General features: G+C 36.1%; 1 protein-coding gene across 2 annotated transcripts in view; it reads left to right on the forward strand.

Moving 5' to 3' along the window:
* N4BP2 (NEDD4 binding protein 2) overlaps positions 1-15,410 on the forward strand; it is a 109,897-nt gene extending 94,487 nt beyond the window's left edge. For both annotated transcript variants that reach the window (XM_061192192.1, XM_061192191.1), the window contains 3 exons: positions 10,594-10,717; positions 11,908-11,983; positions 15,058-15,410. In XM_061192192.1, coding sequence (XP_061048175.1) covers positions 10,594-10,717; positions 11,908-11,953 — 170 coding nt within the window. In that variant the 3' untranslated portion in view covers positions 11,954-11,983; positions 15,058-15,410. The remainder of the gene's footprint in view (positions 1-10,593; positions 10,718-11,907; positions 11,984-15,057) is intronic.
* The last annotated feature ends 1,984 nt before the right edge of the window (positions 15,411-17,394 follow it).

Consider the following 17,394-nt stretch of genomic DNA (forward strand, 5'->3'; position numbering starts at 1 on the left):
AGTTTATTTTTGTGTATGGTGTCAGGGAGTGTTCTAATTTCATACTTTTACATGTACCTGTCCAATTTTCCCAGCACCACTTATTGAAGAGGCTGTCTTTTCTCCACTGTATATGCTTGCCTCCTTTATCAAAGATAAGGTGACCATATGTGCGTGGGCTTATCTCTGGGCTTTCTATCCTGTTCCATTGATCTATATTTCTGTTTTTGTGCCAGTACCAAACTGTCTTGATTACTGTAGCTTTGTAATATAGTCTGAAGTCAGGGAGCCTGATTCCTCCAGCTCCATTTTTCGTTCTCAAGATTGCTTTGGCTATTCGGGGTCTTTTGTGTTTCCATACAAATTGTGAAATTTTTTGTTCTAGTTCTGTGAAAAATGCCAGTGGTAGTTTGATAGGGATTGCATTGAATCTGTAGATTGCTTTGGGTAGCAGAGTCATTTTCACAATGTTTATTCTTCCAATCCAAGAACATGGTATATCTCTCCATCTATTTGTATCATCTTTAATTTCTTTCATCAGTGTCCTATAATTTTCTGCATACAGGTCTTTTGTCTCCTTAGGTAGGTTTATTCCTAGGTATTTTATTCTTTTTGTTGCAATGGTAAACGGGAGTGTTTTCTTAATTTCACTTTCAGATTTTTCATCATTAGTATACAGGAATGCAAGAGATTTCTGTGCATTAATTTTGTATCCTGCTACTTTACCAAATTCATTGATTAGCTCTAGTAGTTTTCTGGTAGCATCTTTTGGATTCTCTATGTATAGTATCATGTCATCTGCAAACAGTGACAGCTTTACTTCTTCTTTTCCGATTTGGATTCCTTTTATTTCTTTTTCGTCTCTGATTGCTGTGGCTAACACTTCCAAAACTATGTTGAATAATAGTGGTGAGAGTGGGCAACCTTGTCTTGTTCCTGATCTTAGTGGAAATGGTTTCAGTTTTTCACCATTGAGGACAATGTTGGCTGTGGGTTTGTCATATACGGCCTTTATTATGTTGAGGAAAGTTCCCTCTATGCCTACTTTCTGCAGGACTTTTATCATAAATGGGTGTTGAATTTTGTCGAAAGCTTTCTCTGCATCTATTGAGATGATCATATGGTTTTTCTCCTTCAATTTGTTAATATGATGTATCACGTTGATTGATTTGCGTATATTGAAGAATCCTTGCATTCCTGGAATAAACCCCACTTGATCATGGTGTATGATCCTTTTAATGTGCTGTTGGATTCTGTTTGCTAGTATTTTGTTGAGGATTTTTGCATCTATGTTCATCAGTGATATTGGCCTGTAGTTTTCTTTCTTTGTGACATCTTTGCCTGGTTTTGGTATCAGGGTGATGGTGGCCTCGTAGAATGAGTTGGGGAGTGTTCCTCCCTCTGCAATTTTTTGGAAGAGTTTGAGAAGGATAGGTGTTAGCTCTTCTCTAAATGTTTGATAGAATTCGCCTGTGAAGCCATCTGGTCCTGGGCTTTTGTGTGTTGGAAGATTTTTAATCACAGTTTCAATTTCAGTGCTTGTGATTGGTCTGTTCATATTTTCTATTTCTTCCTGGTTCAGTCTCGGCAGGTTGTGCATTTCTAAGAATCTGTCCATTTCTTCCAGGTTGTCCATTTTATTAGCATAGAGTTGCTTGTAGTAATCTCTTATGATCGTTTGTATTTCTGCAGTGTCAGTGGTTACTTCTCCTTTTTCATTTCTAATTCTATTAATTTGAGTCTTCTCCTTTTTTCTCTTGATGAGTCTGGCTAATGGTTTATCAATTTTGTTTATCTTCTCAAAGAACCAGCTTTTAGTTTCATTGATTTTTGCTATTGTTTCCTTCATTTCTTTTTCATTTATTTCTGATCTGATCTTTATGATTTCTTTCCTTCTGCTAGCTTTGGGGTTTTTTTGTTCTTCTTTCTCTAATTGCTTTAGGTGCAAGGTTAGGTTGTTTATTCGAGATGTTTCCTGTTTCTTGATGTAGGCTTGTATTGCTATAAACTTCCCTCTTAGAACTGCTTTTGCTGAATCCCATAGGTTTTGGATCGTCGTGTCTCCATTGTCATTTGTTTCTAGGTATTTTTTGATTTCCCCTTTGATTTCTTCAGTGATCACTTCGTTATTAAGTAGTGTATTGTGTAGCCTCCATGTGTTTGTATTTTTTACAGATCTTTTCCTGTAATTGATATCTAGTCTCATAGCGTTGTGGTCGGAAAAGATACTTGATACGATTTCAATTTTTTTAAATTTACCAAGGCTTGATTTGTGACCCAAGATATGATCTATCCTGGAGAATGTTCCATGAGCACTTGAGAAAAATGTGTATTCTGTTGTTTTTGGGTGGAATGTCCTATAAATATCAATTAAGTCCATCTTGTTTAATGTATCATTTAAAGCTTGTGTTTCCTTATTTATTTTCATTTTGGATGATCTGTCCATTGGTGAAAGTGGGGTGTTAAAGTCCCCTACTATGATTGTGTTACTGTCGATTTCCCCTTTTATGGCTGTTAGTATTTGCCTTATGTATTGAGGTGCTCCTATGTTGGGTGCATAAATATTTACAATTGTTATACCTTCCTCTTGGATCGATCCCTTGATCATTATATAGTGTCCGTCTTTGTCTCTTGTAATTGTCTTTATTTTAAAGTCTATTTTGTCTGATATGAGAATTGCTACTCCAGCTTTCTTTTGATTTCCATTTGCATGGAATATCTTTTTCCATCCCCTCACTTTCAGTCTGTATGTGTCTCTAGGTCTGAAGTGGGTCTCTTGTAGACAGCATATATATGGGTCTTGTTTTTGTATCCATTCAGCCAGTCTGTGTCTTTTGGTGGGAGCATTTAATCCATTTACATTTAAGGTAATGATCGATATGTATGTTCCTATTCCCATTTTCTTAAATGTTTTGGGTTTGTTATTGTAGGTGTTTTCCTTCTCTTGTGTTTCTTGCCTAGAGAAGTTCCTTTAGCATTTGTTGTAAAGCTGGTTTGGTGGTGCTGAACTCTCTGAGCTTTTGCTTGTCTGTAAAGGTTTTAATTTCTCCATCAAATCTGAATGAGATCCTTGCTGGGTAGAGTAATCTTGGTTGTAGGTTTTTCTCCTTCATCACTTTAAGTATATCCTGCCACTCCCTTCTGGCTTGCAGCGTTTCTGCTGAAAGATCAGCTGTTAACCTTATGGGGATGCCCTTGTGTGTTATCTGTTGTTTTTCCCTTGCTGCTTTTAATATGTTTTCTTTATATTTAATTTTTGATAGTTTGATTAATATGTGTCTTGGTGTGTTTCTCCTTGGATTTATCCTGTATGGAACTCTCTGTGCTTCCAGGACTTGATTAACTATTTCCTTTCCCATATTAGGGAAGTTTTCAACTATAATCTCTTCAAATATTTTCTCAGTCCCTTTCTTTTTCTCTTCTTCTTCTGGGACCCCTATAATTCGAATGTTGGTGCGTTTAATGTTGTCCCAGAGGTCTCTGAGACTGTCCTCAGTTCTTTTCATTCTTTTTTCTTTATTCTGCTCTGCAGTAGTTATTTCCACCATTTTATCTTCCAGGTCACTTATCCGTTCTTCTGCCTCAGTTATTCTGCTATTGATCCCATCTAGAGTATTTTTAATTTCATTTATTGTGCTTGTCATCGTTTCTTGGTTCCTCTTTAGTTCTTCTACGTCCTTGTTAAATGTTTCTTGCATTTTGTCTATTCTATTTCCAAGACTTTGGATCATCCTTACTATCATTATTCTGAATTCTTTTTCAGGTAGACTGCCTATTTCCTCTTCATTTGTTAGGTCTGGTGTGTTTTGACCCTGCTCCTTCATCTGCTGTGTGTTTTTCTGTCTTCTCATTTTGCTTATCTTACTGTGTTTGGGGTCTCCTTTTCACAGGCTGCAGGTTCGTAATTCCCGTTGTTTTTGGTATCTGTCCCCAGTGGCTAAGGTTGGTTCAGTGGGTTGTGTAGGTTTCCTGGTGGAGGGAACTAGTGCCTGTGTTCTGGTGGATGAGGCTGGATGTTGTCTTTCTGGTGGGTTCGTCCACGTCTGGTGGTGTGTTTTGGGGTGTCTGTGGCCTTATTATGATTTTAGGCAGCCTCTCTGTTAATGGATGGGGCTGTGTTCCTCTCTTGCTAGTTGTTTGGCATAGGGTGTCCAGCACTGTAGCTTGCTGGTCGTTGAGTGAAGCTGGGTCTTGATGTTGAGATGGAGATCTGTGCGAGATTTTCGCCGTTTGGTATTACGTGGAGCTGGGAGGTCTCTTGTGGACCAGTGTCCTGAAGTTGGCTCTCCCACCTCAGAGGCACAGCCCTGATGCCTGGCTGGAGCACCAAGAGCCTTTCATCCACACGGCTCAGAATAAAAGGGAGAAAAAATGGAAAGAAAGAAAAAAAGAGGATAAAATAAAATAAAATAAAGCAATTATAATAAAAAATAAGAAAAAAAATTATTAAGAGTAAATTTATTAAGAAAAAAAAATTTTTTTTTAATTTTTAAAAATAGATTTATTAATTTTTTATACTAAAAATAAGAAAAAAATTATTTAGAAAAAATTTATTAAGAAAAAAAATTTTTTAATTTTTTAAAATAAAAAATATGAAAAAACTTATTAAAAATTTTTTTAAAAATAGAAAATAAGGAAAAAATTATTAAGAAAACATTTATTAGGGAAAAAAAAATTTTTAAGCCAAAAAAAAAAAAAAAAAACGGACGGACCTAACCCTAGGACTAACGGTGAGAGCAAAGCTATACAGACAAAATCTCACCCAGAAGCATACACATCTGCACTCACAAAAAAAAGGAAAAGGGGAAAAGTTAATATATCCTGCTCCCAAAGTCCGTCTCCTAAATTTAGGATGATTCGTTGTCTATTCAGGTATTCAATAGATGCAGGCACATCAAGTTGTTTGTGGAGCTTTAATCCGCTGCTTCTGAGGCTGCTGGGAGAGATTTCCCTTTCTCTTCTTTGTTCGTACAGCTCCCGGGGTTCAGCTTTGGATTTGGACCCGCCTCTGCATGTAGGTCCCCTGAGGGCGTCTGTTCCCCGCCCAGACAGAACGGGGTTAAAGGAGCAGCTGATTCGGGGGCTCTGGCTCAGTCAGGCCGGGGGGAGGGAGCGGTACGGAGGAGGCGGGGCGAGCCTGCGGCGGCAGAAGCCAGCGTGATGTTGCAGCAGCCTGAGGCGCGCCGTGCGCTCTCCCGGGGAAGTTGTCCCCGGATTACGGGAGCCTGGCCGTGGCGGGCTGCACAGGCTCCCGGGAGGGGCGGTGTGGAGAATGACCTGTGCTCGCCCACAGGCTGTTTGGTGGCGGCAGCAGCAGCCTTAGCGTCTCATGCCCGTCTCTGGGGTCCGCGCTGATAGCCGCGGCTCGCGCCCGTCTCTGGAGTTCGTTTAAGTGGCGCTCTGAATCCCCTCTCCTTGCACGCCGCGAAACAAAGAGGCAAGAAAAAGTCTCCTGCCTCTTCGGCAGCTGCAGACTTTTTCTCGTGCACCCTCCCGGCTAGTTGTGGTGCGCTAGACCCTTCAGGCTGTGTTCACGCAGCCAACCCCAGTCCTCTCCCTGGGATCCGACCGAAGCCCGCGCCTCAGCTCCCAGCCCCCGCCCGCCCCGGCGGGTGAGCAGACAAGCCTCTCGGGCTGGTGAGTGCTGCTCGGCACCGAGCCTCTGTGCGGGAATCTCTCCGTTTTTCCCTCTGCGTCCCTGTTGCTGTGGGATCCGCGCTGATAGCCGCGGCTCGCGCCCGTCTCTGGAGCTCGTTTAGGCGGCGCTCTGAATCCCCTCTCCTTGCGCGCCGCGAAACAAAGAGGCAAGAAAAATTCTCTTGCCTCTTTGGCAGCTGCAGTCTTTTTCCCGGACTCCCTCCCGGCTAGCACCGAAGCCCGAGCCCCAGCTCCCAGGCCCCGCCCGCCCCGGCGGCTGAGCAGACAAGCCTCTCGGGCTGGTGAGTGCTGGTCGGCACCGCTCCTCTGTGCGGGAATCTCCGCTTTGCCCTCCGCACCAATGTGGCTGCGCTCTCCTCCGTGGCTCTGAAGCTTCCCCCCTCTGCTACCCGCAGTCTCTGCCCACGAAGGGGCTTCCTAGTGTGTGGAAACCTTTCCTCCTTCACAGCTCCCTCCCACTGGTGCAGGTCCCGTCCCTATTCTTTTGTCTCTGTTATTTCTTTTTTCTTTTGCCCTACCCAAGTACGTGGGGATTTTCTTGCCTTTTGGGAGGTCTGACGTCTTCTGCCAGCGTTCAGTGGGTGTTCTGTAGGAGCAGTTCCACGTGTAGATGTATTTCTCATGTATCTGTGGGGAGGAAGGTGATCTCCGCGTCTTACTCTTCCGCCATCTTGCCCCTCCCTCCCAAGTTTGATTTCTTAGCTTAATGTGGGACTCTATCATATCAGATTTTGCTTTGTAAATATACCTTTTCTCCCTTTGTAATCAATTAGTAAATTTTGGTGATTGATACTTTGTGACTGTGTGAATAACTGTTCTCATTTTGCCTAATGATTTTAGCATCCACAGATGATCCTTGTCTGAATCAATTATTATATTGGTGGTTGCATAATGGTGTTTTAAAAAAATTTATTAATTTATTAATTTTTAAAAATTTATTTATTTTTGGCTGTGTTGGGTCTTCGTTGTTGCACGTGGGCTTTCTCTAGTTGCGGTGGCTTCTCTTGTTGCAGAGCACTGGCTGTAGGCATGTGGGCTTCAGTAGTTGTGGCATGCGGGCTCTGTAGTTGTGGCTCACGGGCTCTAGAGCGCAGGCTCAGTGGTTGTGGCGCACGGGCTTAGTTGCTCCGCGGCATGTGGGATCTTCCAGGACCAGGGATCAAACCCATGTCCCCTGCATTGGCAGGAGGATTCTTAACCACTGCGCTACCAGGGAAGTTCTCATAATGGTGTTTTATAATTTGTGTTCCTTCTCTGTTTATTAGCAGACATTCTTTGATAAAGTAGAGGATCCCCCTCCCCCAGTTGTTTTTTAAATAGAATTTTGAAAATCTTGGAGAAAGAACTAGAAAACAACAACAATAAAGATTAGAAAAGAGAAAATTTAAGAGCGGTTTAAATACATTATTTAATCTGGAGAAAAGAAAAGCAGAAGTATTATATGGAAGTATTATAAGGGAATATTTTGTCTATAGAGGATGAGTAAATCATTTACTCAATAAAATTTGATTATCTTCTATATTCTAGACATCAGGGATAAAGCAGTGAAAAAGACGCACAATCCCCGTCTTTATGGAGTTTGCCGTCTAGTAGGATAGATGACATTGAATAAGTAGTTACATAAATGGTTAGCATTGTGATAAGAAAGTACAGGTTGCTATGTTTCATTTAGCATAAATTCCCAGATCCCTACATAATTGTTCCTTGTCCTGTCTCTACATTCTCATCTCGTGTTTTGCTTCTTCTCCTTTTCTTTATGTTTATCTACGTTATCATTTGTTGACCTCCAGATTAAATTAGGCTCCCTATTGAAAGCCTCTCATAGTACTCCTCTGTATCACAGTACTTATAAAAAGCTTGCTGTATAATTGATTATTAAATGTCCATCTTTTTGGCCAAGAATTGAGTCAGTGATGATTATTGAATCATTATTGTATATTGAACCTTTCATTCACCACTTTTAAAAACTTTTGAATAAATGACTGAATAAAGGGTAGGTACTCCTCTCATTTTATAGATAAGGAAACTGATGATATAAATAGTTTAATAAAGTGGAAAATAATAAGTGTCAGTAAGGATATAGAGAATTGGAACCCTCATATATTGCTGGTGGGAATGTTAAATGGTACAACCACTGTGGAAAAGGTTGACATTCCTTGAAAGGTTAAACACAGAGCTACCATATGACCCAGCAGTTCTGCTCCTAGGTTTGTACACGAGAGAACTGAAAACACAATTCATCCACACAAAAGCTGGCACATGAATGTTCATAATAGCCAAAAGTTGGAAACAACCCAAATCTATCAACTGGTGAATGGACAAAATGTAGTATATCCATACAATGGAATATAATTCAGCCATAAAAAGGAATGAAATGCTGATGCGTGCTACGACATGGATGAACCTTGTAAACATTATGCAGTGTGAAAGAAGCCAGATACAAAGGGCCACATACTACACGATTTCCATTTATTGTACATGAAATGTCTAGAATGGGCAGATCAATAGAAACAGAAAGTACATTAATGTTTGCTGGGACTGGAAAGGGAGGGATGGAGATTGACTGCTAACAGGAACAGAATTTCTTTTTGAGATAATGGAATGTTCTGGAATTAGATCGTGTTGATGGTTACACAACATTGTAATAATGTAATAAAAACTACTGAATTGTACATTTTAAAATCATGAATTTTATGTTAGGTGAATTTTATCTCAATAGAAAAAATTATGAGAATAAAAGTGTTAAATAATTTGTGTAAGGTGATACTGGATCAGACCCAAGATACAAACCCTTTTTGGAAGCCAAAGCCCATCTTGTGCGTGCTACCTGTGGTAGCCTGTAGTTACTGACATCACCAGCAGATGGTAGTATTGTTGAATAGAAATGTGTCCAGGGGAAAAATCTGTGGCTCTGCCCCACATTGCTTTTAGTCATAAAAGATGATTGTCAAAGTTGGGGATGAATTTAAAAAAAAAAAAAGATATCTGACCCTTTTGTGTCTTCTTATTGAAATATACACCACTACTAGTCATGAAGCTTCTTTTGCCCCCAAATAACCAGAAACAGGTAAAGCCTTTAGATCTGACTACTACTTTATACAGATTTATAGGGAACAGAGGAACATGTTAGATGGCACCATGGGGATACAATCAGCAAAATCCAGACTGTAAATATCTAGGATAAATGATCTCATTTTTTCCACAAATTGTAAAAAATAAAGATAAGAAAAGAAAGCGCATGCACACACACACACACACAGGGGGAAGGAGAACCTTTAGATTAAAAGTTAAGAAATATATCAACCAAATACAATGTGTGGACTTGTTTCAACCCTGATTCAAACAAATCACAGTAAAAACATTTTTCTGAGACTACTGGGGGACATTTTTAGCCATTTTTAGAAACATATTAAGGAACTATTTTTAACTTTGTACCATATGATGGTGACACTGTGGTTATGTTTTTTTTAAAGAGTCCTTTTTGAATACATACTGAAATATTTACAGTTGATAAGAAATCTGAGATATGCTTAAAAATCAGTTTAAAAAGGTGATAAGCAAGATTAACCTGAAATTTGGGAACCTAAGCATATTATATTAATTCATTCAATAAACATCCTCTGACACCCTACTTTGAGGCATGTGAGAACATTTTCAGAGCAGTGAGTAAACTGTTGAAAGGTGAAATGTTGTAAATAACTGACTTAACTGATGAGAGGAGTGGTAGTGAGGGAGTGATGAGAGCTGAATTATGGTTAGTTGAGAGATTTTTTTTTTTAAAGTAAGCATTTATTTGTAATATCACATACATAAAGAACAATGCACAAATAATTATTGTATAGCATAAAAACTTTTTACAAAGTGAATACCCGTGTATAGCCATCACCCAGAGAGAGTTGAATTTTGAACAAAATGTTGCTTGAAGTTATGGAGGTGGATCTTAAGCAAAGAAGGAATTATAAATGCAGGAGCAACATATCCACTAAAATTCTAGTCTAAATATTGCCCTGGAGATATGAGACTCGAAAAACAATCTGTTTGTGGATCTGATGGAGTCTTAGGGCAACTTACTGAGCAGAATATGGAATGTTTATGTGTATATGTATTTTATGCTAAAGGTCAAAACTTGTGCTGTTTATAACTGAGGAACAAGTATCTATTGAATTATTAAATCAACTCCTATTATTAACAGGTTTTTTTTGTTATTTTATTGTAGCTATTACTGACTTTCAGGATTTATATACTTGATTTTCACAAGGTCATTTCCAAAGCAGGAGCTGTGGTCTTTTAAGAGTCTCAGGTTCATTCGATATTTTAAAATCATCTGTTTGGAAGAGTTTCTTAAGTTAATAATTGATTATCTTTAGCAGTAAGACTGCAGTCCATGCTATAATTAGTGGATTTGCTAATGGCTGTTCCTGAGGATGATATTCTATAAAGCAGTTGCCTTATACCCCATTTTATTGATAAGGAAATAGGCACAGATAGGCTAAGTAATTGTCCATGGTCCTATCACACAGTCATTTAGTGGCAGAGCTGCTAATCAGACCACAGCTGGGTGGCTTCAGAGTAATAGAGATGTTGTAAAGATTCTTAGTTAATAAATATAAGTCACTTAAAGCAATGCCTGACTCCATGTGTGTAATAATTGTTAAGTATCATTAATATTATTGTTGTCATCATTATTTCAGAAAGAAATTCTGATAGTACATGGAAATCTCTCTCCCCACAGGAGAAGTCCCACTTAAGTCTTTAGGTGGATGAGTTGCTGGGAAGCTTCCATACTTAAAGTGTAGATGAAACAGTACATTTAAAAACATTAATTTGGGGATTTTTGAAGTGATAGATCTCTAAATCCTAATGAAAATTATTTCATACGTGTTTGAGTAAAGGTTTGTTTTCTGTTGAGAATGTAAGATAGATCAGTTTTAACGGTTCCAATTCCTGTTGTAACAGAATTTAAGCAGAATGGTGGTAAGCCCTATCTCTCTGTGATTACGGGGAGAGGAAACCACAGCCAGGGAGGAGTTGCTCGCATCAAACCAGCTGTCATTAAATACCTCACAAGCCATAGCTTCAGGTGAGTATAGATTTCTGTTATCGATAATGGCAGTTGCCCATATGCAGATGGTAAACACTAATAGTTTGCTCAGAACAATTTGTTAAAATAGTTAACTAAATTTAACCATCTGATTCTAGCCATAAATTCATGACTAGATTATGATATATAACATTCCTTTCTAGATTTATGATGTCCACTAAACCAGAAATGAAAGAAAAATGTTTGTTGTTGAAGTAGTCATTTGACAAAACTATTTCTATCATAAATTAAAAATCTAAAAGAAAATAAGTATATTTGTGTTTTTTTGATAATGTATCATTCAAGGTAGTTAGATTATACATATCATAGTTTAAGGTTGCTGTTTAATTAATTCCTTTGAAAAGAAATAACATGTCTGTGGATTTTGGAAGGAGTTGGAGCTTCTGCTAAAATGTGGTTATAATTTGGATGTATTTAAGCATTAGTGGAAATCTCCAGTCAGTTACGAATTTATACATCTTTATAAATTAAGTGCCATTATTGATCTTAGCTGACAAACATGAAATGTCCTTTTTCATTAAGTGGTTATGAGGAATCTAAATACCCTCCTTCCCTTACTTCTAGTTTGAACGAGTGTAGCATATTTTGTTTATGTCATGTAATAAAATGTTGGCTATATTATAGAAAATGGTAGCGTTAATTCTGAGCATGAAAATAGATGACATTTTAGAGTTACTTTTACAAAAGGAGTAGTTAGACCAGAACATTATCATGTTGGGATTAATGATCTGTTTTAGAGACATGTTTCTTTAAATTTCACAGTGAGGGAGTTGAAAGCATTTCATGGCCTGATGAATCAGACTTACCTATTAGAGATTTCTTGGTACTGTTACAATGCATAGAAATAATGTAATGCAGACATCGTCTTATCCTTCATACAGCGTGCTGTTGTTCATGAGGGTCAAATTCAGGCTTGAGAATTTTAAAAAATCTTAAATTGTGATAACTACTAAATTAGGAGTAACCCCCAGCCTTAGTCATGTATTTATTTTGACAATGGATTAAAAGGAACGTAAGCATAGATATTAGTCCTGGATTTAACTTAAAGGAGAGTATTTTGATAGTGAATATTATGTTTACCATAGGCACTTGAATTGATTACAAGATTATGTTTCTTAATCAGTTTGAAATTCTTATCTTTAAAATAACTCTTTTTTTCATTTCTGCAGGTTCTCTGAAATTAAACCAGGGTGCTTGAAAGTCATGCTAAAGTAAAATAAATGTCCTTGACTTAAAAGTGTGAAGGTTTGTAGGTTAAAATTAGTTTTATTTGCAGTAATTTAGTCAACTGTACTGTAAATGTGTGTTTTATTAGAAGTAATGTCCAGTTATAATACAGGAAAACATTATGTTTTTCAAAATTCAAGAGAAGTTTAATTTTTTACTGAATCACATGCCAAATATGTTGCCTATTAAAAGTATTAGAGAGAATTTTTACTGATTACAAAATATCTAAGAAAATTATCAGCTCAGTTTTAAAGATTGAAATGCTCTGATTCTTTCTCAGACAGAAAATGTAACCTTTATATTAATTGTTGTTTGACATTTAGTGAAGTCTTAAAGGCTTCTATGAGAGGTATTTAAAGTGCTTTGAGACCTGGTTCATGCCCTTCAAAGGCTTGTATTTAAAAAAGAAGAAGTACTAGTACCAGCAGTAATGAAACAAAGGAGATCTAACAAAAACACTTGAGTGCTTTTTGATTTCAAAACAATACAAAAAAAATCATTTTGCCGTATCCTACAGGAAGGAAGACATGCTGTTGCACTTTCTTCTGCTTTGTATATGATCGTGATCTCTTACCTTTTGTTCCTTTGTTCTGTGTGTGTACATTTTCTAGGAGTAAAGTTGGAGTCTGAGATTATATTGCAGTTTTATACCTTCCATAGGCAGGCAAGTTTTCAGAGAAGGAGAAATGGTTAGATATCTACCAAGTGCTGCTGTCTTATAAAACTGCTTCTAGTCTTATAGAACTGTCTGTGTAAGTGGTATTGAAGACAGTACTAAAGAGCTATATTTTGTATTTGAGGCATGTAATTTCTAAACTACAGTAGGTCAAAATCCTATTAACTTAAATAGATATAGAAAACATTTTTGATATAATCATAAGAGAAATTCTTACAATTTAAAAGTTTTTTACCTTTATTTTTAAAAAGAACCAACTTTCTGAAAGGAAACTTTCATTGACTTCTGTTTTTTGGTAAGCTAAAAAGTCCTGTTAGTATGTCAGTTATAATTTCCTTTACACAAGTTTAGTGTGGCGAAGTATAATTTTCCAATGTGAGACACTGGCTTAAATAAATTTGACTTTGGATATGAAGGATATTTTCAACATACGTAATTTTAGCCAACAATTGTATTGCTTTTTGATAAGCTTAAAAAATTATTTGGATCAGGAATGATAGGATTGAGCTATTACTGAAAGAATCCTGAATTTCAGAATGGTTTCCCAAAAGAACAGACATTTTAATGAAAATGAAATTCAAAAAATGTTTTTATATAACATGAAAGCATGCTTGTAAAAGAAGAGCCATATCATTGAATTTATTTCCACAAAAATAAAAATATGTTTATTACTTAATTGATACTTTATTGATTACTTAACTTGACTGATATTGAAGTATTATTCACATTTGTTATGTTTGTGGTAATTTGTTAAAAAAAAGAAAAGAATGCCAACAGTTTGGCATTATGTTTTTTGTGATGTCTAGAAGAATTGTATACACTAAATATAAAGCAATTCCTTTCAGCAACTTATTATAAAACTACAACTGTTAATGAAATAAAATCTTTCTATGTATAAATTGATACGATTTAAGAAATGTGAATAACAATACTAAAACCTAGAATTATTCTAGTGTGTGCAGCTGCATACTCATTTTCTGTGTTTTTATATTTCCTTACCCAGTTTTAAAAAAACATCATTTTTGAGCACTTCAGCTAGACTTATTTCAGTATTATTTATTATAATTATGATTGATGTGGGAGCAGTCAAAAAGAACAAGAGGTGGGGTATTTTGTGGGCAGAAACCAAATGAAAGAACCTATGTTTTGCACTGTATCAACTCTAATTTTATGCTTTATTTTGGTAAATCTAGGGTATTTCTTCTTAATCATCATTCATAAACATATAGGCAAATTTTGAGCATCATAAATGTTTTTATGAAGTTGTTTAGTACCAAACTGCCTCCTACCCCACTATGTAGCATAGTTTAACCAACACATAATTATGAAAGAAAATTTTATAATTGCCCCTTTCTTGTTTTGCCTATTTCTAAATCCTGTATGCCAAATGTAAACAGAGTTTGAGGATTATCAAATTTTTCTCTTTTGCCCATTTCTAAATCCTGTGTGTCAAAACTAATGATAATGTGGGGATTATCAAAGTTTTCATGTATGTATTGGTATATTTGTGCTAATATATGACTTATTAGAATGGCTCTTTGCAAAGTTATTAATATTTTAGAAGTATAACACTTCTGTAATTTGGAAGAGTTTAGTAACAGTTATATTCTTTCAATAGTCTCTTACCAGTATGTACCAGAGGAAAAAGAGAACTAATGTGGAAACCACAGGGAAAGTGGGGTTGGACTGAGGGGACTCTTAACAGTATTTCCAGCTATTCATTTCCTTCCTTCAACAGGAGAATGGAAGCATGTTGTCTTACATTTATTGGCTGTTCATATATCTCTATATTGTTTTCAAGTTGAGGTTTCTTCAATTTATTAGTGTTTCAATACTACTTGCAATTCTAAGGCCTTTAAATGTAGGACATATTGTATAGTAGAAATCCTGACTTTAAAGTGTCTTGTGTATTATAACACATTTTGAGAAGAAAAGCTAAATAATTCTGTTGGATTGTTTCCAATCCTTTATTTTGGTCTTTTTCTTTTTAAATTCAAGTGTTTTGTATGCTTAGAAAAAGGACATGTATAAAAGGAAGACTGGTTATTTCTGAGCTGGAAATTGGAAACTTTGAAACTCAGGAAATTGCTCTGACAATGTTTTAACTGCTCTCAATTTAAGAAAATGACAAAATGTATAAAAAAGACACAGAAATAATATGTGCTGTTTTTTCCAAGTGCTTTTTCTAAGTGCTTTTCCATTGTGCAATTGAGGTGAAGTTTGATAATTTTTCTGTGTAGTGGTTAAATATTGCTTATTTTTATTTACATGGTAAAGAAAACAGATTTAAATGTTTGCGTGGCCAAAAAAAATTGTCATTTAAAAGGTAAAGTAAGTTTGTGTAGAATGTATGTTAATGGTGCTTATTTTTAAAATGTAATTCAAGTTTACAGTGTTACTTAATGTCTCTTTGCAGAATTTATTAGAGAAATAAGGCTAGAATACATCTACATCCCGAAGAGCTTTTTATAACTTCACATTACATGATGATGAATTTTATTATTTTCCTTAAAGTTGAGCAATTGAATTTTATGGTCCAGATGATGAACCCTGATTAACAAATGATTGAATTAACCATGAGACTTCTCATTAAAATATATTGCAGCTGTCAGTTGGAGAATATATTATAAAATTTTCAGATAGTATATAAGGAACAAAATACTTTTATTTGTACTATAAAGAAAATGTAATTTTGCTGTTAACTCTGTACTTTTTTATTGAAAATGTTTTATAACTTTGCTTTTAAAATTTCTTATGAAATCATTTGAAAATTACGTACTTAATTTAATAAAATACTTTAACTACTGTCTAGTGTGAGGATATCCTTCATTTGATGTGGTAGGGTTAGTGGTTTAAATATTAAAATATATGTGTATGTGTAACTTTGTAATTTCAAGGGAAAAGGGTCAAAAAATTTTCATTTTTCTACCGCACCTTTTATTCTAGTTTAAATTATTTTGCTATAGCAAATAGGGGTCTACTTTTGAACCAGGTAAATGGGTTAGCTAGGTTTATCTTTTCATAACCTTATATCTTTTGACTGAGGTCAAAATTAAGAATTGCATCTCTAAAGCATTCAAGTAATACTTTAATTAATATTAAAGACCTTTGAACTTTATTCACCTCCAAAGCAGAATAATTTACTCATTTAGCAAAGACTTAAAAATATTTATTCAACAAATGTTTATTGAGCATTTGTTACTAGGGATACAAAGTGAGACAGACAGAGCTTCTATCCACAGGTATCTTACAGTCTCATCAACTATTTTGTGTATAGTGATTTATATGGTGGAACACTTTTCATATACATTATATTTTAAGACTCAAGAGAATTTTATTACATAGGTGTGTTACAAAAGCTTAGACTGATTTGCCTAGTTAGTGACAGAGGTAAGACTTCAACTTAGATTCTCTGACTCCTAGTATAGAGCAACAGCATTTGTCATAACAGTAAAAATAATTACTGAAAAAGAGATAATATCCTGTTACCCCCAACTGAGAGAGATGTGGCTCCACAGTATATGTCTATGAAAGTCTGTCGTTTATAAATCTGCCTTCCTCCTTTATCCAGGGGAAGCTGGTATTATGGATTTTCCCAATGGCAGAGATAAAAAGTTCATTTTTCTCTTAATTTAAAATTCAGAGATATAGAGAGTCCAGGACTGATGGGCATGCTCTTTTCCACAGTTTTTGGGGATCTAGGATCCTTTTAGCTCACCACTCTACCATATCCAAGGTGTGGTTCTCATTTTCCTAAAGCAGTGTGGGTGGCTACAGCTCTGATCATCACATCTACGTTCTGTTGGAGGGAAGACAAAGAAGGGAGCAATAGGCAAGTGCCATGATCTTTTATAGAAGAATTATGGAAGCTGCCACAGGACACTTCCACTTACATCTCATTGGCCAGAACTCAGTCATGTGGTCACATCTAGCTGCAAGAGAGGCTGGAAAATTGTCTTTATTTCAGACTGCCAAATATTCAGCTAAAATTTGGGCATTCTCTTGGAGGAAAGAGAATGTATATTAGGGGAATGAAGAGCAGTCTCTGCCACATCATTTTTGATTACTGAATGCAAGTAATGTGAAAATTAGTTCTTATATGTTTATTCAACAGATCTTTGTTGATGACTACTATGTGCTAGGAATAATAAAAAAGATATCACAGTTGTATGTATTTAAACTTAAATATTCAAATAGTAACCAACATGGCTGATGGAATGGGTTTTCAGTTGATGATTTAACTGCTAGTGGGACCACTTTTAATCTAATAACTCAGTTGTGGCAACTAGATTAAGTACCTAAGTTATTTCTAGTGATACTGCTTAATATATTTGCATAGTGACTTCTGTGTTTTCTTAAACATTCATTAATCACATCCATGTGTACAAGCAGTACTTGGTACAAGTGACGTAAAGCTAAATAAACTGGGGTAGGGAGATGTAAACATGTAAATGTCCTAAGAACTAGAAGCTGTGTATAAAGAATTGTGGAAGCACTGTGGGGAATAAGTAATTCTTTTTGGAGGTGGTAAACTTGAACTTTGCTCTCTTGATTGAATTTTTAAGTGACTTTTTATAGGGAAAAGATTAAACACTGCAAATTTATGGCTTTTGTACGTGTATAACCATACAATTGTACCTTTCATAGGTTCTGGAGCGCTTCTCTGGGTAATCTCAATTTAAATTTAATTTTGTGACTGGTGTAAGACAGTGGTCCAATTTCATTCTTTTGCATGTGACTATCCAGGTTTCCT

Source organism: Eubalaena glacialis, chromosome 5 (assembly GCF_028564815.1).
Source record: "Eubalaena glacialis isolate mEubGla1 chromosome 5, mEubGla1.1.hap2.+ XY, whole genome shotgun sequence".
Lineage (NCBI taxonomy): Eukaryota > Metazoa > Chordata > Mammalia > Artiodactyla > Balaenidae > Eubalaena > Eubalaena glacialis.